The following is a 25,554-nucleotide window of genomic DNA, read 5'->3' on the forward strand; positions in this document are numbered from 1 at the left end:
AAATACCTGTCCAGTTGAGCTTTAAATTTGTTTAGGCTATCAACTTCAACAACAAGTGATGGAAGTCGGTTCCACCAACCAACCACCCGCTGGCCAAAGGCAAATTTCCGCACATCTATCCGACATCCGTCCTTCCTCAATTTGAATTTATGCCCTCTGAGGTGATTATTCTGAGCAAGATGAAGAATCCCATTGGCATTGAGCATGCTCAAACCATTCAAAGCCTTATACACCTCTATCAGATCACCTCGCCGGTGCCTAGTCTCCAGACTCTGTAATTTGCAAAACTTAAGCCTTTCTTCGTAAGAGCAACCCTTTGTTCCATTCACTAATCTTGTTGCCCTTCTCTGTACCCGTTCCAGCAGCTCTACATCCTTCTTGAAATGAGGCCTCCAGACCTGTATACAGTACTCAAGATGTGGCCTAACCATTGCCTTATACAAGGGAATAATCACCTCCTTATCCCTGCTAGAAAAATTCCTGTATATCATTGACAAGACACCATGAGCTACTCTTGCAGCTCGTCTGCACTGCTCAGAGAACTTCATATCTGCCTGCACAATACCCCCAGGTCCTTTTCATTCTCCAACACTGTCAGTGTAGTACCGCAGAGTTGATACGTTGCTCTGGGGTTACTGTTTCCCATATGTAGTACTTTACATTTGTCAATGTTAAACTTCATTTGCCACCTCTCAGCCCATCTGTTCAACCTTTCCAGATCCTGTTGCAGCAGCATAGCGTCAGTAGTGTCCTTAACAACCCTGCCAACCTTTGTATCATCTGCAAACTTGGACATTAAACTTGATATCCCATCATCAATATCATTCATAAACACCGAAAGCAACAACGGACCCAACACTGAACCCTGAGGAACTCCACTAATAACATTAGTGGAGTTCATTGACATTGACATTTAACGTTGACTTTAACATTGACAAATGCAAAGTACTGCATATGGGTAGCAATAACCAAAGAGAAACATACCAACTGGGTGGTACTACACTCAAGGAAATGGAAAGTGAAAAAGACCTGGGGGTAATTGTGTGGCCAAATATGAAGTTCACTGAGCAGTGCAGATGGGCAGGCAGGGCAGGTCATGGAGTCTTGTCAATGATATATAGGAATTTTGCTAGAGGGGACAGGGAGTTGATAATTTCGTTACACAAGGCAATGGTCAGGCCACATCTAGAGTACTGTTATAGGTCTGGAGGCCTCATTTTAGGAAGGATGTAGAGTTGCAAGAACGAGTACAAAGAAGGGCAACAAGATTGGTGAGGGGAACAAAGGGGGGTGCTCTTCCCAAGAAAGGCTTAAATTCTGCAAATTTCTGCACCTGGAGAGTAGGCACCTGCAAGGTGATCTGACTGAGGTGTATAAGGCCTTGAATGGGTTGAGCAAGCTGAATGCTGATGGGATTCTTCATCTTGCTCAGACTAAGAACCTGAGGGGGCACAGTTTCAAATTGAGGAAAGATAATTGTAGAATAGATGTGCAGATAAATTTGCCTTTAGCCAGTGGGTAGTTGATTGGCGGAACAGGCTTCCATCTTTTGTTGTGGAAGCTAATAGCCTAAATAAAGCTGGACAGGCATTTGGAATGAATAGAGGGATGAAATGGGAGGGGTTTTTGTTTTTTTTCTTTGGCTGATGCTGCATAAGCTTGCTTTCTTGCATCGTATGCCTCTACTAATGCTAATGCTAAACAGATATTTGTGCACAATGTTGATTTATCAAATGCACAGAGAGAAACAATGAAATTGGTGCTCAAACCATCAGAAGACCGAGGCCACAGGGAAAAATCTTTTATAATTAACTATAAGGGATATAACAAGGTAGTGAAAAGAAATAAAATATAATATCTAACTTGTCTGAATAGTCAAGCTAGGAGTTCAAGTCAATTCCATGCATGGGAATTCACTGACAATTTGGTGCATGACAGTTCAGTGCACAAGACAATTTGGTATATGAGACAGTTTGGATGACATTTTGCTGTATGTGACAAAATTTGGTGTATAACAATTTAGTCAAAGACAACTGGTGGCTACAAGGGACAAGGGACAAGGTATTCTTGTATTGATTGCGGCCTCCAGGGTTACCCCTATATACCGCTGTAGCATCTGTAGGTTATTTATAGCCGGCAAGTGTGTGTAAGTGTGTGTGTGTGTAAGTATATATGTGTGTTGTGATGGTTGTTGTTTGCCGGCCCTGGAGTCTTAGCAGCCGGGAGGCAGGGAGCAAGCTACCTGCGTCCCGACTCCCGTCCCTAGCCACGTGGAGGCGCTCCAGGAACTATCTAAATTACACTTAGTGGGATTCCAACAAGTGGAATCCCGGTTATAGTAAATAATGAATAGGGAGGATAAAGTAGGAGAAAAGAAAGTAGAAGAAGAAATGGGAGCAAAACACTCTCTCAGGAAAAAGAAGAAACAGGAAAGAGGAAAACACTAGTTGGAAAATCTAACAAGCGAGAGAGCTTGAAGAGGTAAAATTTTGAAGCCTGAAGGCTTGTACATTTGAAAGAAAGATTCCCCTAGCCGGGAAGGAAGCCCAACTTGCACCGACAAGGGGAAAAAGAAAAGTCTCAAGGAAAGAACATAGGTAATGTACAAGTGGCTATTAGATAGCCACTTAAAAGAATAAATTAAGATAAAAAATAAATACTTATGTCACCGATATGAAACATAGCAGTAAACATATTAACAAATTACACTGCATAAGCAGAGAGTAAAATATACAATATTTACAAAATAAGTAATTAAAATCTTGGCTGAAAAATTAGTCAACCAAGAAATTAACAGAAATAGTCAACCAGAAGAAATGCAGAAACTTATATACAAAACACAAAGAGACAAACAGAACTCACCCAAGGCAAAGATATGCCAAAGGCAAAACCAATAAATACTGTACAAATAAATTAGTTAACCGAATCAAAGCAATTCTAAATTTAAATCTAAGTATAACAGATCAAAATAATAAGTTAAGTATTAAACAATAATTAATTAATATGCAGAGAAAATGTCTCTGCACAAGTAATCTAATCTATAAACATATGTACATAACCAGCAAGTGCAAAGCTGCTACCACAAGCTGCGAAAAACAAAACTTGTTTCAAATAACAAGACACGTACAATTAACAATAATGCATAGGTAAGCATTAAACAAAAAAAAAAAAAAAAAATGGATGGCAATTGCCAACAAAGCAATTGGATCTGAGAGGGCGGGGAGAGGTCCATCCCACCCCTCAGAACCAAAACCCATTTACAACTAAAAAAAAAAAAAAAAAAAAAATGCTAGACTAAGAACTATATGGTACTAGCAAAAACCCAACTGATTGCAGCTGCAATCAGGCAGGAAAGAAAAATACAACAAATAATCAGCCCCGCAGGAAAACAAAATTAAATCAAAACACAAGCAGCAAGAGAAGCAGCCAGCAGTAAGACAGGCTAGAGAGGAAAATCATCTCACTCAACCAGAATAGCCAACTGAAGGTTGGATCTGAGGGAGCAGGGAGAGGTCCATCCCACTCCTCAGAGCCAAACAGACAACGCAAGAAGAGAAAACTGTCTCTTCAACATAATAATGAGCTAACTACACAAGTAATGTACAATATAAACATTTAAGATTAACTGCTGATTTAAAACACAATAAAATCAGTTACTCTCAATTCTGAGAGCAAACAACAAATCAAACAAAAGCAGCATGATATTAACAAGATAATTACAGTATTTACAAAATACATACAATTTAACACAGAAAATCATTTCAGGCAACCCAGACAGAGTTCGAAGTGGGAGAGGGGAGGTCCATCTCTCCCACTCGGCCAGGCAAAAACCTGAAACAAGTCTCCAGAAAAAGACGCAAAAACTCTGCGTCCAAAACACAAGACAATTTAGGCAAGGAAGAAACTCCTCTCAAAAAAAAAAAAAAAAAAAAATCAGTACAGTAATATATATAAATATTAAGAACAAATAACGAAATCAAGGGTTATTCCTTGATAAAGCCGCTCTTCTCCGGAAGACACTATTAGCAAAAGAAGAGAAGGCAGAAAGAGAGTCCGCCGACCCAACCAGGCGCCAAAAATCATCTAAATTATATACATTTGTACAGATAGACAATTGTTGTCTTAAATCCACATATAAATTACAATGTAGGACAATATGTTCAACCGTCTCCTCAGAGCCACAAGAGCAGAGAGGAGAGGGGACGAGTCCAAATCTATACAAACGAGAATTAATTCCATGTCCCGTGATTAAGAAAGTGGGAAATAACCCAAGTTGAAGCCAGTTAAAATTTTTATCTTTAATAAAAACACGAGGAAAGAAAGCGTATGTGATTCTGCCGAGAGAGGAATCATCCCAAGAGTGTTGCCACTCTTCCAAAGCAAGATTGGAAAGTCTGGCCAGATCAACATTTGTAGAGTTCTCATAATTATTAGCAAAATCTCCCACAGAGGCAGGAGAGAGAGATTTCCTATGGTAAGACAAGAAATGCAATATAATTTCCAGGTAGATAGGGAGACGACCATTAATAACAAGCAGGGCATCAGTAGAAACAGTTCTACATGCCCTGCAAGTATAGAGAAGGAAGGACCGCTGCGCCTGCAGAAGGTATTTTTGGACCAGTGAATTAAGAATTCTGAAGCCCCAAGCGCCAGCACCATAGCAGACGATGGGGATGAAGATACACTTGTAGTAAAGACCAAGAGAAGACGACTTAAGATTCCAGAGGGAACGGGCAAGACGCAACAGCCAGCCGGTAAGAGAACGGATTTTCTGCCGAAGGTACTTACAATGGGGAATGAAAGATAAACGATCATCAATCACCACCCCAAGGTATTTATATTCACTTACCAATTTAACAGCCTGGTCAAGAATTTTAACCACAGGGGGACGATTACGATTCAGTAGGCCTTTCAGAAGAACCTGTTTAGTTTTAGGGACTGAAATGGAGAGTTTATGGAGGGAACACCACATGTGAAGATCATCCAAGATGTGGTTTGCTTTAATTTCCAATTCAAGACGAGAATTCCCAGGTACAAGCAAGGCAAGATCGTCGGCGTAGGCAATGTTGACAATATCATCATGAGGGGCATTTAGCCATCCATCAAGGACCACGTTCCAGCAAACAGGGCCAAGAACGGATCCCTGAGGACAACCCCTAGAAACCGGCCTCGTAACCGAGCAAAAACCGGAGGAGACCACAAGGCTTCTATTATCGAAATAACTAGAAATTAGTTTGTAGATAGGACAGGAGACCTCGGCCTCCCGAAACCTCGCCAGGACACTCTGCCACCATAAGGTGTCAAAGGCCCCTTTGAAGTCTACAAAGAGACCGAGAACGTATTTAGAAGGAGATGCTCGAACAGTGCTCAGGAGAAGATTAATTGCATCTGTAGTTGATTTACCTTGCGTGAAACCAAACTGGGAAGAAGAACAAAGATTTTTTGAGTTATAGTAACCCTTGAAACGTAAAACCAGAAGTTTTTCCAACAACTTGCCAAGAAAAGGAAGAAGGGAAATTGGACGATAAGAAGAAGGAGAGGCAACTGGATTGCCAGGACTCTTGGGAAGGATTTTTAAGTTGGCAATTTTCCAGCGATCAGGGAAAACACCAAACCGAAGGCAAGAATTCATTAGGATAGAAATAAGGATAGGTTTGATTTTCCAGATTCTTTTAATCACAGAAACCTCCATGAGGTCCAGACCTGGACTTTTGCCAATAGTAAGGGTATTAATGGCAGAATCAATTTCTATATTAGTGAAGGGATCCTCAGAAGAAGAGCCTTCAAACACAAGATGCTGTAATCTAAAAAGAGTTTGTTCATTGCTCTCAGGAACAGAGATGTCCCTGAGAAGCAATTCATCCAAGATGGCATCAACAGATGCCGACCAAGTTAAAGTTTCAGTGGAATTTGGAACATGGATCGAGGTCTGAGGAATATGTGGGTGGAGTTTAGAGGCAATGACTTTATAGGGTAAACCCCAAGGATCTGATTTAATAGTTCTTTCCACGAGACGAGCCCAAGCCTGGGCCTTCTCCTCTCTAATACTGTTAAAATATCTGTTGCGAGCTGCCTTATACAAGTCAGCAAGCCTATTTACTTCAATTGGTGGCCTGTTATTCCTTCTAGCTCTATTAAGGTTTCGCCTGGTAGTCCTAAGATCTCTTCTAAGAGAGGAAAGACCATCAGACCACCAGGGAACAGAATTGATTCGACGAGATTTTTTAAGAAAACTAAGGTCAGAGACCTCAGTAATAATTCCAGTTGGTGGCTACAACAATTTGGTGATTAAAGTTTATAATTTTGATAGAGCATTAACCACTTTCATTTTTTACATTAGCATACACGTGTAAAGCACCCGCTGTTTTCACCATGTCCATCTGCATCTAATAACTCTACTCCTAACATATGGATTTTCATAAAATTTTATATATTCAGCATTTTCAATAAGATCTGTAAAGTCCTCCCATATTTCATTAAAATCATACCAACAGCAATCTGAAAATTATTATTCCTTTGTCCATCCATCCACGTATAATAATGTGACTTCCTATTTCATATTTGCCTCTTTTAGAAAGATCTTTTAAGCCTCCAAAATTTCATTAAAACTGGACCAACAGAAACCACCAAGAAAAGGGAAGGCAGCCAAACCAACCAAGTGGTTAGTTTTGGCTCCCTCCCTTTTCTTGGTGGGCCCATGGATACCTCTGCATGGGCCTGGAATAGCAGCATAGATTAATTGAGTATGTGCCTATTATCCTCAGCATAACCTCCCACATATAAAGTAAAGTTAAATAAAGAATTCAGTTTAACTGGTAAGAACATTAACAAAGTTTAATAATATAAGTAATAAACAGAACTAAAGTTTAAGTAATTAACAAAGCTTTCGAGATTACATATCCCTTTGTTAGCTGTGAGAATACATACAAAAAACATAAAACATTACAAATGGAATGTATAGAGTGTGGTCATGTTGAGTAAAGAGAGAGAGAGAGAGAGAGAGAGAGAGAGAGAGAGAGAGAGAGAGAGAGAGAGAGAGTGCAAGAGGATGTGTAAGAATGATAAAGCATTTACTGGGCAGAACTAGGTGATTGTTGTTGACGCAGGGTGCATACATGGGCTGAGTGCCAGCGTTTATCATATTGTAACACTACAGACTCCATGATTGGGTGTAGCCGCATGCCTCTATTGCATTTAAAAAGCGATGGCAACGCTATGTGCAGTGGCTCAAGCCACAGTCATTGATGGTAGTAGCAGGATTGGTCAATGACCTCGGTATCATGTCTGGGATTGAGGTTGTGTTGCATTGAACAATAGTGTTCTGCAACTGCAGAGTCAGCCAATGAAATGGCCCTTTCATGTTCTGAAAGGCAGTCCTGGAGCCTTCAGGCAGTTTCCCCCCACAGAGCAGCTGTCACAATCGGGCAGGTGATGCAGGTGGTTTTTTTAGAGTAAAGTTGTTACAATATCAATGGACAGTAATGCTGAATACAATAGGTGCATACCCACTTTCCAACCTGCCTATGAGTAGGATTGGGTTGAATACTTTTATACAAAATAAATAAACTGATTAAAAAATATATTCTTTTCTTTTTTTTTCTATTATTTTCTAAATTGCTGCACTATCCTGTAGTGTGACCAAAATTTCTTTTGGTTTTGCAAACCTTGTACTTCACTGAATTTTCTTAATTTCTGGTTTGTATGTGATATACCAAATTGTCACTCACCGAAATGCCTTGGCCAACAATTGTCTTTCACCAAATTGTCACATACGGTGAATTGCCATGCACCAAAATGTCACATACAGTGAATTGCCATGCATCAAACTGTTATAAACAAAACTGCCTTGCAATGAATTTCTAGGGGCACTGTAAACAAAATGAACTGATTTAAAATTCTGGTTAGGTCGACATACACCAATATTGTAGAGCTAACTGATTCATAGTGTCACCTGAGATAAAGGAAGAACTTTATTACAGTGATTGGTTGGTTGGTTGGTTTTAATGGGGATTTATTGGCACAAGGGCAACTAAAACCAAATTGTGCTGTCACAGTAATTCTGAAAAAGAAATCTTTTTTTTCTTTTTTTTTTAAATTTAAGTTGTGTCAGATAAGTTCATATAAATGAATTTCCTTTAAAAAATTAAATAGATCTGATAGATTTGCATCAGCATTGAGAATATGGTTCATCTCTAATGAATTTTTTGGGGTTACAGCTGATTTAAAATTTGCTAATAAAGCAGCATGATTGGTAAGGACAGTCAATGAGGATAGGTTTCACTGTTAGCAGGGTGGGACAATGAAAACAGTGAGGACAGGAGAGAAGGAGGACCTAAGGGAAGAGAGGGTTATGCATCCTATAAAAAGCTGCCTAAAAGTAATTCATTACCAGAATCTTATCAAGTTCAAGTAAAAGCTGAGCATGCGAATGAGCAGTAAAGTAAAGATGATTACAGACTAAATGACTCCACGAAACATGATTGATAAAAATCACTTTAGGCAATTTAAATGGGCTAGCAAATGTGATTGTCCTATATATGATAGTCTACGGGTAACTTCAATTTACCTCTTATTGACTGGAAATTGTTGAATGGAAATATACCAAATAGAATCAGATTTTTGAACCAACTGTATGACTATTATTTATTCCAGCATAATAGAGACAAGAGACTCAAACATCAACCTCATCTTTAACAAGAATCAGGATCCATCAAGGATATGATGGTGCAAGAACTGATTGTAGGCTGACCATAATGTCATAAAATGGGGAATGTCCAAAGGAATTTTGGTACTCAAAAGAAAGGAAGGGGGCTTGAATTTCAAGGAGGACTTTAGTGTATTCAGGTATATCTTAGGCTCTATTAATTGGACTTAACTATGCGCTGCCGGAGAGGGAAAAGGAAATTTTAATTGAGGAATAGGAAAAAATATGGAATAGTTATAAACTATCGTGAGACACCATTCTTAATGATAATTATAAGCATAAATGTAACAAAACCACTGTTAAGGTAAGATAGGTGGAAGCTGAGTGCAAGAAATACACATCAAAGAGAGCCAAGGATATAAATGAGATGCTTCACTTGTACATGAATACAAATCAGGTAAGCTCCTCACAAGATGGTAGCAGGTGGAATCATAGACAACCTAGATGACATGAAAGATCAGCTGAATATGTATATGGTAATGATCTTGACAACTGAATGTGCTTTTGAACCAGGAGCAAACATTGAGAAGGAATCAGCCTGTGTAAAAGTGTAATATAACAATCTGTAAGAAGCATCTGTCAGAAAAGCTACTAAGGCTGAGAGAGAAGACCCCATGAGTAAACAGTATATATTTAGTTATACTAAAGAAGCAGCAAGTAAGTGTATGAAACCATTAGTAATGTTAATGAAATTATCAACTGAATCCAGTAATAATCTCCTTGAATGGGAGAAATGCTAGTGTTTCCCCAATGCATAAGGGAAGACCTAAGTGGTGGGAACTACAAATGTGTGTTTGACTTCTGTGGTGGGAAAGATCATAGAGTTCATAGTTAAGAACACAATACAAAACTACTTCAATTAGAATAGAATACTAAAGAGAACAGAGGTTCAAGAAAGGAATGTCTTAAATGGAAAACATGATGAACTACTATGACAAGATCATGAGGACCAGAATGAACAAAAATAAATAAATAAAAAAGTTTTACATTAGATGCCTAGACTTCAGTAGTAGTAGTATTGAAGTACTACTTATATTCTAGTACTACTTCAGTAGTAGTAGTACTAAAGTACTTTTTATATGGTCCCACATGGGAGGTTACTGTATAAACTGAAGAAAACTGAGATTACCATGAAGATACTTGGATGGATCATGAGCTTGGTGAGGCATGTCAGCCAGAGATTAGATATAAATGAGTGCTCTTTTGAGTGGACTAGAATAGGAGATGGGGTCCTTAGGGATTGGTGCTGGGCCTTCTTGTTTCTAATTTCTCTTATAAGAAAAGCTGAGAAAGTTTACTGAAGATGTGAAGTTGGGATGGTAATTAATGTCCAAACCTAAGCTGTGTCACTTCAAAATGGTTTGGACTTTTTATGGTGAAAAACAATTGCAACTAAGGTTTAATACTTCTAAAAATATATAATGATGATAATTATAGCAATGGCTTCTAGTTATGAACATAAATACAACTAAATTGGTCCTTGAGGTTGTCACAGACATTCTCTCAGATATGCCAGACAAGCTGTACTTGCTACCTGGGAGTCTAAAACGCTGATGGAACTGATATTCAGGTGACACTCAAGTCAAGTGGACCCAATTTTGGCGAAGACCGGACGGTCTGTGACATCCAAATCCTCTTCTTGCACCTTCACGATGGTGGGACTGTTACTAATCCTGGGTATAACCTCCATGCACAAGTACATGGTGGGTGACCACACAGGTGTGAACCAATGTAAGCAGGGGTCGAGGTGTGGTGCCCACACCACATGGAGGAACGCTGTCCCTCTATGATACCAGGCAGTACTAGGTGGGAGATGACTCTCATCAACCGGTGCAATACCACCACTTTGCTTATTGGAGGCTTGAAGTGGTGGAACCCTTAGCTCTAGAGCTAAGTTCCGGTCAACCCTTCCCTATCTCTTCCATCATGAAGTAGGATTGATAACTTTTGAGGTTATGATGAATGTCGTGGCAAGATCCAATATTCCTTACATTTCAAGGGTACAGCTCTAAAACGGTGTTTGCAGACCGGCCGCTAGTTAGTACACCGGACAGAACCTATTGGTAACTCTCTAGGAGGCTTCCGGATCAGCTAGTGTATAATCTTGCTACCTCTACTCTGCCAGATAGTGACTGGAGGGAGTCCGAGTAGTGTGTATGTGGAAAGCATTGTCGAGGCCACGTTATGTCAAGGATCTGGGTATATTCTTACCACGTGTACGCCATATCCAAAAATTTCATTACTTCATACAGCATGTCCCACCCACTTTTTCTTACTATTGAATACACCACGAATTGTCAAACTAATAGAGCAAGCTTATCTGCGAAAAGATCTAAACCTCCCAAGCACTTCCTAATTCATTTCACAAATATGCGTGGTCTCAATTCTAATCTCAACGACGTCCATTTCCAATTGCAGTCTACCAAACCCCATGTACTTTTTCTGACAGAATCTCAGTTATCAGTTGATTCAACTACTGCTCATCTCAGATGCCCAAATTATTCACTGTATGATTCCTTTCGCCTCAAAGATGGTACTTGTGCATATGTCCGTTCTGATATTCCCTGTCAGAGACTTGGCAATTTGGAATCTCCTCTCTCTGATCTTCTCTGCCTTAAAATCTCTCTACCTCACTGTGTCAAATTCATCTGTTGTCTCTACCGTTCTCCCAACTCCACTAATCACTTTCTTCCAAACTTCCTCTCTTTGCAACTTGACTTTCTCCAGTCCAACTTTCCTAACAAGTGAGGTAATTTTCCTTGGTGATTTTAATGTTCACAACTCCAGCTGGCTTCCATTTTCTAATCACACCGACCCAGCAGGTCGAGATGCTGAGGCTTTTGCAATTACTAATGACCTTGCACAGATTGTTCATTTACCTACAAGAATACCGGACAATCCTAATCATACAGCCAATATGCTTGATCTTTTTCTCACAAACAACCCTTCTAAGTACACGGTCGAACTGAGAGCTCCTTTAGGCACTTCAGATCACAACTTGGTGATTGTCTCTTCTCCAATGGAACCTTTATCTCATGGGTATTCCCAACCTCATGTTGTTTGGCATTACAAGAATGCAAAATGGTGTGACCTGCGAGATTTCTTTTCTTCTTTTCCTTGGTCAGATTACTGTTTCAAAACTTCTGATGTCAACGTTTGCTCAGATCGTGTGAGTGAAATTATTCTTGCAGGAATGGAATCCTTTATCCCACACTCCACTTTAAAATCTCATCCTTTATCTAAACCTTGGTTTTCCAATAAATGTGCCAAGGCTGTTCAAGAGAAGAATGTCGCATATCGTAATTGGCTTGTTTATAATTCTTCAGTTTCATTTTCTGTCTACACCAAAGCTCGCAACAATTGTAAAGCCGTTATTAATCAGTCCAAACTAGACTTTGAACAGGCTAAGAGTAGAAAACTTGCTTCTTGCCCTAATGGTAGCCGAGCATTCTGGTCTCTTGTCAAAGCTATTGGCCGCAACTTTTGCCCATCTCTGCTCCCACCTCTGTCCAAACCAGATGGTTCTGTTGTCACTTCAGCCAAGGATAAAGCTGACCTGCTAGCATCCCATTTTTCTTCTAGCTCATGTATTGATGATCTTGGTAAAACACCTCCCACCATTCCCAACACGCTCCATTCAATGCCTCCTGTAATCTTCCGACAAAAGGATATCAGAAGGATTTTGATGAATCTTGATGCTAAGAAAGCTCCAGGTCCTGATGGTATTTCTCCACTTGTTCTCAAAACCTGTGCTCCTGAACTTACTCCTATTCTTTGCCGCCCTTTTTCACTCTCTTATTCCAAAGGTGTTTTTCCTTCTGCTTGGAAATTTGCTCATATCCAGCCAGTTCCTAAAAAGGGTGACAAATCCTTCCCATCCAATTATCATCCCACTGCAATTACTTCTACTCTTTCTAAAGTAATGGAGAAATCAATTAACCGCCAACTCTTAAACTACCTAGAAACCTTCCGTCTGCTCAACGATCACCAGTATGGATTCCGTCAGTGTCGATCCACTGGTGATATTCTGGCTTATGTTACCCATTTATGGGCTAATTCAATGGAAAGGTATCGGTGAAACACAAGTAGTGGCTCTTGACATCTCAAAGGCTTTTGATTGTGTTTGGCATAAAGGTCTTCTAAACAAGCTTCCATCTTATGGTTTGCCAACTGTTTTTAGTAATTGGTTATCCAGTTTTCTCTCTCATCGCTCACTGAGGGTGATGGTAGATGGCTCTCTGTCTTCTAACTTCTCCACTAATGCCGTGTCCCCCAAGGTTCAGTTCTTTCCCCCACTCTTTTCCTCTTGTATATCAATGACCTTCTTCCATTGACTGGAAATCCTATCCATAGTTTTGCCGATGACAGCACATTGCATTCAACTTTCCATTTTGAGAAACCTTGTCCTGCTCAATCAGCTTCTACTTCTCAAAAATCTGCTACCAATTCCTTAAATGCCGATCTCCAGGTAATGCTCCAGTGGGAAAAAGACAACTTAGTTGATTTCAATCCTTCTAAAACTCAGTCTTGTCTGATATCTCGCAAAAAGGATTCTTCTGATCCTATGCTTATTTTTGGTGACACTCCAATTTCTAGGCAAAATGATATATCTCTTTTGGGGATTACCCTGACTTCTAATCTCTCTTTGCACAAGCACATTACAAATATTGCTTCCTCTGCATCTAAAAAACTTGGTTTTCTCTTTTGCTCTTGGCATTACTTTTCTTCCAAACAGCTGTTCACTCTGTACAAATTGCAAATCTGCCCTACCATGGAATATTGTTTCCACATCTGGGGTAGTGCCCCCAAAACCTATCTCAGGCTTCTAGATTCCATTCAGAAGAGGGCAGTTAGGTTAATTAATGATTCATCTCTAACAGAGTCTCTCCACTCGCTTTCTCATAGACTTACTGTTTGTGCTGCATGCCTCTTCTACAGATACTTCCATGGGCACTGTTCTTCTGAACTGGCTTCTATAATTCTCGCTCTCTCTTTCAAAACAGTCCAAACACATGCCGCCACCAGCCAACATCCATTTACTGTCCAGCTTCAAACCCACAGAACCAACTTTTCATCTTCCTCGTTTATTCATTCAACTGCCATTTTCTAGAACAACCTTCCTTCGTACGTATTTCCTGAAAATTACAATCTACGGAAGTTCAAGTCCAATGTCAACAAACATCTTCTTTCGTCTTCTCAACCTCCAACCCAAGCACGGTACTAAGTACTATAGGTTCTAATACCTCTTGTGTTTGGGGTTCACGTTAAAAAAAAAAAAAAACCACACAAAAGAAAACTATCAGTATACAGCAAAGGTTCACCATGAATAGAAATTTAAATTAAAATAAACTTGTAGTAAATAATTATCGCAATAAGCTGTCTAGCTTTTCAGTGTTTTTACATTACTTTCAATTGCTGTTACGATGCAATGCACATGTAGAGGGAGCAGGGATTTAAAAAATGGAAGCACATATGGTCGAGGAAGCTTAAACAACCAGATTTAAACTTCCTATCTATAAAAAGATAAAAAAAATTCTATAAAATTTTATTTTATTTACAAATCTAAAAATCCCTATTTACATGTTTGAAGCAAGACACAGGGGCAGCTTGAAATTCTGGATCTGCAAGATACAGCCTCCAATCAAATGACCCTGTCAATTCTAGATAGGGAAAAACAAATTTATAATTGGTTGTAAAAACAGGCAAAAATACAAATTGTACAGGTAATAAAATAAAAAGTTTGCATTACTATTTTGAACAAATTAATAGCCAAACAATTGATACATATTTACAGAAAACTATAATATCCAATGTATAGTAAAAAATGAAGTAAAAGAGAATCGAAAACAGCATAAAGAAGCATTGCCATATACAGGAAGTTCCCGGTTTTTCGAGTTTTCGCTTTATGAGTTCTCCGGTTTACGAGTTTTTTTTTTTTTCAAGTATCAACCAATTCGAAAATATGAACATTAATTGCAAAAAATGAATGTTAAACATTCATAAATCCCACATTTCAAACCATGCTTGTAGCTATAGAATACAGTGCACCCTGCTTTACGATATTAATCCATTCCAGAGACACCATTGTATCGCGAAAATATCGTAATGTGAAACCAATAACCTATTGTTCGTTGTTTTTTGGTTATTCATTCCAAGACCTCGGAAGTTGAAATTTTCACTATATAACTAAGCTATTATCTCTCTAAAAGATCATTTTTATAATGGAAATTGCACTACACTTTTTTATCATAATTATGTTCTGTTATAAGAATCAATTTTGAATGCCTTTGTTATATTTTTCCGAAACACATTTCTGGAGGTCACTACGGTAAAACAATAAAAACAATTTGCACTTTCCAGTTTATTCGGCTTTTCTTTTAATGCAATCTATTATAAATAGGTAGTAAACTCAATGTTACTGGAATTGTGTGGATTTTCCTGTTATTATGGTGAAATGTGTTTACCCTTCACTGCAATCTTCAATCATATAAAAACATAAATAAATTTCAGAATCTTCTCTTCATTCCTTTTTTTTTTTCTTATTCTTAAACTTGTTACTCCGTGTGAATTGTGTTAGTCACAATCTCGGTTGCGTGTATCATGTTAATCAGTTGCAATTGGTGCATGCCGTTAAAAAATGCTTATGCATGCTAGCATGAAATTTATAAAGAAAAGAGAAGATCTTGGAAACAAACGCCCCTTGAAGCATTTCTGAAGACTCCTTGAGCAACAAACCAATAATGAGTGCCGACCCAACAATGAGTGATCAACGAGTGTGCATTTAGTTAATGATGAAGAATAAACATTCTTTAACATTTGTAAGTCATAAATAATTTCTTTAAATTATAATTTGCTTGATTTTACAGGCTATGTTTTCATTTCTTTGGATAAATCAATCATTGTTTAAACATAATATAATTAGCTAAGCAATTTCATTGTTGAGAACGTAACTCCTGTTTTCAACATTATGGCTATGGGAAATAAATTCCCGCTTTACGAGTGTGCACGCTAAGAACGAATTAACTCATAAAGTTGGGAACTACATGTACTACCTTTTCAAGAAATGCAACATGCTTACAGCACAGATGACGAAATTCGTATCCAGACAAAATTGTTAAATGGGGTGAATGTATTTATAATAATAAATATTAATAACAGCCTCAGTGCTGTAACTCTAAATAACTGCAATATACTTAATGCCGATACAGCTTATATCAGCCCATGTGGCTGTTAACAAATTTACAATACTGATACTACACACTGTCATGATGTTAGCATTAGCAGTGGCAAATGATGCAAGAAAGCAAGCTTATAGTGTCAGCAAAAAAAACAAACTACACCTCCCATTTCACCTTTTCTTCCCTTCCATTAGTTTGTCTAGTTCTTCCTTGAATTTATCTAAACTATCAACTTCCACAAAAACAGATGGAAGTTTGTTCCAACAATCAACCACCCATTAGTTAAAAGCAAACTTGAGCACATTATTCTGCAACCGTCCTTCAATTTGAATTTGTGCCTCCTCATGTGTGTGGCCTGCAAAAGAGGAAAAATCCCATCAGCATTGAGCTTGCTCAATCCAATCAAACCTTTAAGCACCACAATCAAGATCACCTCATAGCTGCCTATTCTCCAGATGCTGCAATTTGACAAACTGAAACCCCCCTTTGTAAGAGCACCCTTTTGTACGACTCGCCAATCTCTGTACTCATTCCAGCAGTTCCAGATCCTTCCTGAATTGAGACCTCCAGACCTGTATGCAGTACTCAAGGTGCAGCCTGACCAATGCCTTATACACTGGGATAATCAACTCCTTATCCCTGCAAGCAAAATTCCTGTATATCATTGATAAAACCCCAAGAGCTGTCCAGGAAACCTGTCTGCATTGCTCAGAGAACTTCATATCGAACTGCACATTAACACCCAGGTCTTCATTTTCCACTACCCTGAGTGTAGAACAACACAGTCAGTATGTTACTCCGGGGTTACTACTAGCCTTTTCTAGTAATTTGAATTTACAACATTAAAATTCATCTGCCATTTCTCAGCGCATCTGCCTAACTTTTCTGGATCCCGTTGCGTCATCAATCACCCTGCCAACCTTTGTATTATCTGAAAACTTGGACATTAAGTCTGATATGCCTTTATCAATATCACTGATAAATATATAAAACAACAATGGGCCCAACACCAAACGCTGGGGGACTCCACTAATAACATTAGTCCAGGAATTAGTGCCGACTGTGTCTTCTCCCACTCAACCGTCCCCTTATCCATAGCAGTAAGTTGCCCTTAATGCACATTGCTCCAAAAAAGTAGACCATATCAAAATTATTTTTTGCATCCAGTTCCTTTGTAACTGGATACCACATCTTAGTATGCAATTAAATTGGTCAAACAAGATTTCCCCTTAACAAACCCATGCTATGGCTATAATTGCAGTCTTTTCTAGATGATCCCATATTACGTCTTTTACCAGTGACTCCATTATTTTCCCTGGAACCTGGAACTAACAGGTTTGTAATTATTTCATGTTACTTTTTGTGAATTGGGGATACATTCACACATCTCCAGACCATGGGAAGTTCCTCTGAATCCAAGGATGCTCTCATAATTATGGCTAAGAGTTTGCTTACTTCCTTCACTGCCTCCCTTAATATATAACTGAATAGACCCCCATCCACCCAAACTCAGTTATTAAAAATTCATTTAGCTCCCTGTTAGAGCTTGATAAACTTCTGGCATCCCCTTCCCTAAAGAATTCCTCAATTGTGAATGTAGATGCAAAATACTCATTCAGTTTGTCAGCAACCTGAGCAGGATCATAAACAGTCAGACCATCAATATCAAGTGGACAAATTTGATTGCTGATCGGGCTAGCCAGGTGGTTAAAGTGTCTGCCTGGCAACCCAAAGGTTGCGGGTTCGAATCTCGCCTTGAGCTTGGATCACAGTAAAAATGCAAAAACCTCGAGGTGCATTATGGCCACAGAGGCTGATGCTCCAACAACTAACAAAAAAAAAAAAAAAACCCAAATTTGATTCATATCCTTCCTTCTAGAGTTTACATTAATAAAAATGTCTTTTCTGTTTTTCTTTACATCCTTTGCCAAATATTTCTTGCAATTAGCCTTTGCTTGCCTGACTCCTTTGTGACTTGATTACAGACTAGTTTATATCTACCATAGGCTTCTGTGTCACCCGATAATTTATATGCATACCATTCACTTTTCTTCTCAGTCACGAGTTTCATCAGACATCCATTTAGGCCTATAACTTGAAGAGTATTTCTTAGTTGGTATGAAAAGCCTAGTATCTTCTATGATTAGTATTAGTAGAGGCATATGATGCAAGAAAACAAGCTTATATAGCATCAGCAAAAAAAAAGGTCCTGTCCATTCACTCCAAAAGTTTGTCTAATTCACCCTTGAATTTATTTAAGCTGTCAACTTCCACAATGACATGCTAGAAGTTTGTTCTAGCAATCAATCACTCACTGGCTACAGGCAAATTTCGGAACATCTATTCTACAGCTGTCTTTCCTCAATTTGAATTAACGTCCCTTCAGGTGCAGAATCTAAGCAAGAGGAAGAATCTCATCAGCATTGAGCTTGCTCAAACCATTCAAGGCTTATACATCTCAATCAGATCGCCTCACAGGTGCCTAGTCTCCAGAAGCTTCAATTTGCAGAACTTAAGCTTTTCTTGGTAACAGTAACCCTTTGTTCCACTCATTGATCTCGCTGCCCTTCTCTGTAATCATTCTAACAGCTCTACATCTTTCCTAAAATGAGGCCTCCATGGCTGTATGCAACACTCAAGGTGTGGTCCATCCATTGCCTTATACAGGGGGATAATCACCTCCTTATCCCTGCTAGCAAAATTTCTATTTATCATTGACAAGATTCCATGAGCTACTCTTGCAGCCTGTCTGGACTGCTCAGAAAAAGTCATATCTGAATTACCTCCAAGTCTTTTTCATTCTCCACTACCCTGAGTATAGTACCGCACAGCTGGTATGTTAATTTGGGTACCCATAAGCAATACTTTGCATTTGTCAGTGTTAAAAGTTCAGTTGCCACCTCTCAGACCATCTACTCAACTCAACTTTTCTAGATCCTGTTGCAGTAGCATACCATCTTTACTGTCATTAACAACCCTACCAACTTTCAAATCGTCTGCAAATTTTGACATTAAGCCTGATATACCTGACATCTATGACATGAAGTTAGTTACAGCTGATATCAAAATTTACGAATAATATTACTTAATCACCAAATGTACATAAAAAAATTCATTTTAATTATCTTTCATAGTTTTCGTAAATTTACACCCTCTGTACAACCATATACAGGGAATAATTTATCAATTATTTTTATTCATTTGCAGAGCCTTCTTGAGCAGAGCCTGAAAATTATATAAAACCATAGGAATTTTTTTGTAACTTTCTGAAGCATTATTTTTTCTCAATCTGTCAAAAACTGATATACTGATATGATTGGACAGTTTGTAATATAGAATATAAAGCCAGAAATCATTCTGGCAACTGCTTTATGAATTTTGCGAATATAACTTATTGATACGCATAGCATATCAATAACTCAACTTGAGAAATTTTCCCTGAGCATCAACATTGTAAGCCTTATCTTACCCGCTTAAATATACAGTAAGCACCGGTTATAGTGATCACGTTTGCAAACTGAATTTTGATTCTAATAAACAGCAATTCTAATAAGCGAAAATCAACAAATATTATACTATAAAAATAAAGATATAAAGCACAAACTTACACTTTATTGCCAAAGGTTTATTACGAATTAAATGATACATAAAAATCAGAAGAATATTCCGATTTTTATGTTCCGAAAAGAATAAATATAAATTTTATACTTACATACATAGCTTAAGTAATATACATATTAATTAAACATAACACTTTGCAATATGGTTATAATTTAAAATAGTCACTTATTTTAGATTGCTTTAATTATCACTACAAAATCTATTTATAGATTTTTCAATATTGTATAACAGTCTATATTAATGATGACTTGCACCAGTTTCTTCCAACACTCTCTCTCCTCAGGACGGCTATAGCTTCACGAGTTTGCTGTTTTGTGACTGGAATTCATTTAGGTTCATCTTCATTTTCCTCCTCCTCTTTCTTGGTAAAGTTATCAGTAACAGACTGGGCAATTTCTTTATCTGTTAAAGCTGTAGTAACTTGTAGATCACCATCTATGTCCACCCAATCATTAAACTCCTCCTCCAGCCAGGTGGGCAGGAGCAGAAGTGCGTAGCATACACTTCTTGATTAGACCGGGGTTCAAGCCCGTGACCACCAAATACGGAGGATGCAGAAAGGTCAGGGAATGACCACCACATATCCCCGGAGCAATATGGCCTTAGTTGCTAATGCTCCTAAAAATCAAACAACAAACAAACATTAAACTCCTGTTCACCCACGTCTTCAGGCTTTTCAACGTGATCAGTATAGTGACTTAGTTGCCCATCATGAATAATTAATCCACATTTTTGAAACAGTTGCTAATGCAGGTTTCAGAAACTTCATTCCAGGCACTCATTGTCATATGAAGTGCATCTAGAACAATTATCTGCTTTGCGAGATCGGATGATTTTCCCAAATCTTCATCTATAGACTGGATGATTCTTCGCCTCATATCCAATCTATAAAAGGCCTTAAAGGTTTTTATTATTCTCTGGTCGAGAGGTTGAATCGGTGATGTGGTATTTGAATGTAGAAAAACTAATTCAATGTTTCTGAAAGTCAACTTTGGATGAGTTGGGCAGTTGTCCAAAACCAATACAGTTTTTTTTGTTTTTCTTATCCAATTTTAAATCCCATTTACGAAGATAACCTTCAAATAAAGAAGCTGTCATCCAAGCATTGGTATTATTGGCATATTCAACAGGCAGCTGTTTTACTCCTTTAAAACATCCAGGCGATTTACTCTTGCCGATAACTAACGGCTTCATCTTGATTGTTCCCGTCATGTCGCATGTTAAAAGAACTGTAATCCTGTCACTGATCTTCTTTCCTGCAGATGCAGAGGAATTTTTGAAAATCATTCAGTGGTCTGTGGTAGCCCTGTAGTACAACCCTGTTTCATCTGAATTAAAAATGCCTTCAGGATTATAAGTGCTTAACACAGTTTGCCAAGAGGTTTTCAACCAGGTGTCAGCTGCAGAACCATTGGAATCCTGTTTTTCTCCATGAAGTTTTTTGTAAACAATATCATGCCTCTCCTCCCATCTTTTCAGCTATCCATCTGTCGCCTTAAACTCTTCTTGTAGTTTTTCAGCAAAATCATTAGCTTTTTGAAGAAGAATGCTACGATTGATTGCCGCATTAAACCAAACTAACAGAGCTTCATCTTCTGTTTGGCATTTCCCTTCACGCTTCCTTTTCCTGATTTCACTAATCATTACTGTTTAATGTGTGACATGATTTTAACCATTTTGATAAAGATGACTGAGGCACTCCTAATTTTATTGCTGCTTCCCTTTGAGACACTGCCTAAGTTTAATTTATCCTATGTTTCTATAATTCATAACTTATCTTTTACACTCAAATTCACTCTCTTTCTGTTCACTGACATTTTTTTTGATAGTAAAATTTAAAACACAGTAAAAAAGATAAGTGTCAATCAATAACAAAACACACCGCACACACACAAATTGGAACTAACACGATACACACAAGTGAGACAAAGTTTAGATATAGAAATGAAGAGCATATTTCAGCAAAGGGGAAACATTTCACCATAATAATGTGAAAACACAGAATTCCAGCTATCGGTATTATCACAAATGAATACGATCGAGTCTACTACCAGTTTATTGCACTAACAGAAGGCCCCAATAAACCAAAAACTGCAAATTGTTTTTATTGTTTTATGATTGTGACTTCTATAAATGTGACTTCCAAAAATGTGCTTTAGAAAAATATCACAAGGGCATTCAAAATTAATTCTTATAACCGAAAATGTGATTCTAGTAAACGATGAAAGTGTAGTGCATTGATTTGGATCGGTTCTTCGAAATTTGATTCTATTGAGCGGCTGATTCTAATAACCAGAGATCACTATAACCGGTGCTTACTATATATAACATTAATGCATTACCTGTCAGATGTGATAAAGACCATACAATTAAAGATCCGCATTCTGGAGTTTGATTACCAAGGAATTGATCGACCATATCATATCAAGAAATGCATGACTTCAGGAAACCTTGGCAGTTTCCTGTGGTGATAATGCAATTTACAGCTACTACCATGGTAGTGTTTTTGGCTAAATCCTCATATCCTAAACTTGCAAAAGATACACATAATAAACAAGTACCACAGTTGTATAGCTGAGATAATAAATACATACCAGCATCAGAACTTTATGCCTATCATCAATAAACTAGTGGGGGCACTCTGTAGCAGCCATAAGGATTCAGGATCCCAGACAGCTACTGCGAAATACAGTTTGGCTTTATTATTGATAGGTGAAATGCAATAAAACCCCATCACAACAAATACCATGTTAAAAAATCACTAAAAATATTTTCAAGTTCCAGATAAACATTCCTTATTTCTAGAACTTCACCAGTCTGTCTTATTTGAATAAATATTAGTTAAGATAAATTTCAATACAATGAATTAATTTAAAAATCCACCTATGAGTAAAAGGAATTTGTTTATAAAGAAAAAAATAAGTTGTTCATAAGTTGTTCAGGCTTCAATAAATTTGTTCTCAATTTAGTTGCCACCTGTAAGAGTCAGGCACTATATTAAAAAAAAAACAAAAAAATTGGCAAAATGGACATTAGAGCAAATTACTAGACCAATGTTAATGAGTCAGGAGGGTTTCACAGGGTTTGGTAGTATCAATATCATTAATAAAGATTTCTAATCTTTATTAATGATATTGGTATAGGTATTTCAAGTTCAATGTCAACGTTTTCTGATAATATAAAGGTGGGGAGGGTGGTTAATCACAGTGAGCAAGCTATGCAAAGACTCAGATGAATCATTTAGATGGAAAGAAATGGCAGCTGAAGTTAAACAGTGGAAAATGCAATAGTAATGTATCACTTGGATAGCACCAAACTCAAGACAACTGAAATGGACTTAGAAATAACTATACAACCTAATATGAAGTTCTATGAGCAGTATTACTAGCCATATGGTACAAGGAAGCCTGAGGCTTATGCTGTACCAGCCAAAAAAAATTTCCGAGAGAGAGAGAGAAACAAGATGTGAGACAAGCTGCTAGGAGAACACATGGGGTGATGTCAGTGATATACGAGGTGCAAGTCAAAAGTTTTCAGACAGGCCACATTGAGTGAGTGCTAACTACATGTAATACAGTGGTGAACTGTTAGATACCACTGAACTAATTCATTGCGAGTTAGTATGGTGAGCTTCATGCCAATAGGCCATTGTGCAACTGGTGTTTAAGTGTTTCTGTCCAGTGTACATCTTGCAGTTTTTACAGCCAAGTAAGATGGCAGTCATTAAGGAACAGCAAATTTGCATAAAATTTTGTCATAAACTTGGGGAAACAGCTTTAAATACTTACAAAATGCTTAAACAAACATTTGGTGATGACATTATGGGTAAAACACAAATGTTTCAAGGTATTTGTGCTTCCAAGGAGGCCAAACTCAGCTGAGGATTTTGAGCACTCGGGTCATCCCTAGTCAAGTCGGACTGATGAAAATTTTGAAAAAAGTGCATCAAGTAGTAGTAGTAGTTGCATGTGATGCAAGAAAGCAGTGTATGAGCTTATGCAGCATCAGCCAAAAAAAAAAAAAATTCACACAACCATTCCCTCTAAATGTTTGTCCAGTTCCCATATTAAATAAATTTATGAATTTAAATAAATACATAAATTTATTTAACCTAGCAACTTCCACAATGACAGATGGAAATTTGTTCCAGCAATTAACCAACCGTTGGCTAAAGGCAAATTTCCGCACATCTATTCTACATCTGTCTTTCCTTGATTTGAATTTATGCCCAATTAGGTTTGTAAATCTGAACAAGTGGAAGAATCCCATCAGAATCCAGCAAGCTAAACCCATTCAAGGCCTTATACACCTCAAACTGAGGTGCTTTAGAAAATCAGATCAGTCAATCAATCAGATCACTGTGCAGGTGCCTAGTCTCCAGTCATTGCAATTTGCAGAACTTAAGACTCTCTTGGTAAAAGGATCCCTTCATTCCCCTCACCAATCTTGTTGCCCTTCTCTGTAAACACTCAAGCAAATCTACATCCTTCCGAAAATGAGGCCTCCAGACCTGTACACAGTACTCAAGGCGTGGCCTGACCACTGCCTTATAAAGAGGGACAATCACCTCCTTTTCCCTGCTAGCAAAATTCCTATATATCATTGACAAAACCCCATGACCTGCCCTGGCAGCCTGTCTGCATTGCTCAGAAAACTTCATATCCCACTGCACAATTACTCCCAGGTCTTTTTCATTTTCGTTTCTCTGGGGTTACTTCTACTCGTATGCAGTACTTTGCATTTGTCAGTTTCCACTTTTTCTAGATCCTGCCCAAATTTTCTAGATCCTGTTGCAGTAACACACTGCCATTAACAATCCTACCAACGCTTTTATCATCTGCAAACTTTGACACTAAGCCTGATATACCTTCATCAATATCACTGATAAATATACAAAACAACAGTGGACCCAACACCGAACCCTATGGGACTTCACTAATAACATTAGTCCACGAAGATCAGCACCCATTGATAACCACCCTCTGTCTTCTCCCACTCAACCATCCTTTTATCCATTGTAGTAATTTACCCTTAATACCATTCTGCTCCAATCTGTACAATAGTCTTCCATGCACAAAAGTGTCAAAAGCTTTCCTGAAATCCAAATATGTGATATCAAAATTATTTTTTGCATCCAGTTCTTTTGTAACCACATCATAATATCCTATCAAATTTGTCAGACAAGACTTTCCCTTAACAAACCCATGCTGTGTCTGAATTATTGCTGTAGTCTTGTCTAGATGATCCTGCAATGCATCTTTAACCAGTGACTCCATTATTTTACCCGGAACAGAAGTTAAACTAACTGGTCTGTAATTACTCATCTCACCCTTCGATCCCCCTTTGTGAATCGGAGATACATTTGCACATCTCCAGTCCGTGGGAATCTCCCCTGAGTCCAAGGATGCTCTCATAATTATGGCTAAAGGTTTGCTTCTTCCTTTGCCGCCTCCTTTAATATAACTGGATAGATCCCATCCACCCCAGGTGCCTTTCTTATGTTTAACTTCAACAATTTCTCTTCCACTTTGCTCTCAGTTATTACAAAATCATTAAGCACCCTGCTACAATTTGATAACCTTCTGCCATTTTCAAACCTTAATAACTCATGTGTGAATGTAGATGCAAAATACTCATTCAGTTTGTTTGCTATCTGAGCAGGATCATCAATAGTCGAACCATCGATATCAAGTGGACCAATCAGATTCATCCCCTTCCTTTTAGAGTTTATATAAGTAAAGAAATTCTTGCTGTTTTTCTTAGCATCCTTTGCCAAAGATTTCTCATAATCTGCCTTCGCCTGCCTAACTTCCTTTGTGACTTGATTACAGACTAGCTTATATCTGCCATAAGCTTCTGTGTCGCCTGATAATTTATATGCATCCCATGCATTTTTCTTCTATGTCACGAGTCTCATTAGTCTATTTGATAACCATTTAGGCTTAAACCTTGAACAATATTTCTTAATAGGTATGAAACTTTTAGTAGCTTCCACGATTAATTCCTTGAATGCTTCTCACTTAGAATTTGCTGTTGGTAACATCATCAGTT

At 38.0% G+C, this 25,554-nt stretch overlaps 1 protein-coding gene across 5 annotated transcripts in view; it reads right to left on the bottom strand.

The window, feature by feature from the left end:
- The window catches only part of LOC150089212 (MBT domain-containing protein 1-like), a 406,745-nt gene that overhangs the window by 246,487 nt on the left and 134,704 nt on the right, over positions 1 to 25,554 (bottom strand). For all 5 annotated transcript variants that reach the window (XM_090388417.1, XM_090388411.1, XM_090388400.1 and 2 more), the window contains exon 7: positions 14,285 to 14,364. In XM_090388417.1, coding sequence (XP_090244543.1) covers positions 14,285 to 14,364 — 80 coding nt within the window. The remainder of the gene's footprint in view (positions 1 to 14,284; positions 14,365 to 25,554) is intronic.

This window comes from Mastigoproctus giganteus, chromosome 2 (genome assembly GCF_048544385.1).
Source record: "Mastigoproctus giganteus isolate SK-2022 chromosome 2, ASM4854438v1, whole genome shotgun sequence".
In the NCBI taxonomy this organism is placed as follows: Eukaryota; Metazoa; Arthropoda; class Arachnida; order Uropygi; family Thelyphonidae; genus Mastigoproctus; species Mastigoproctus giganteus.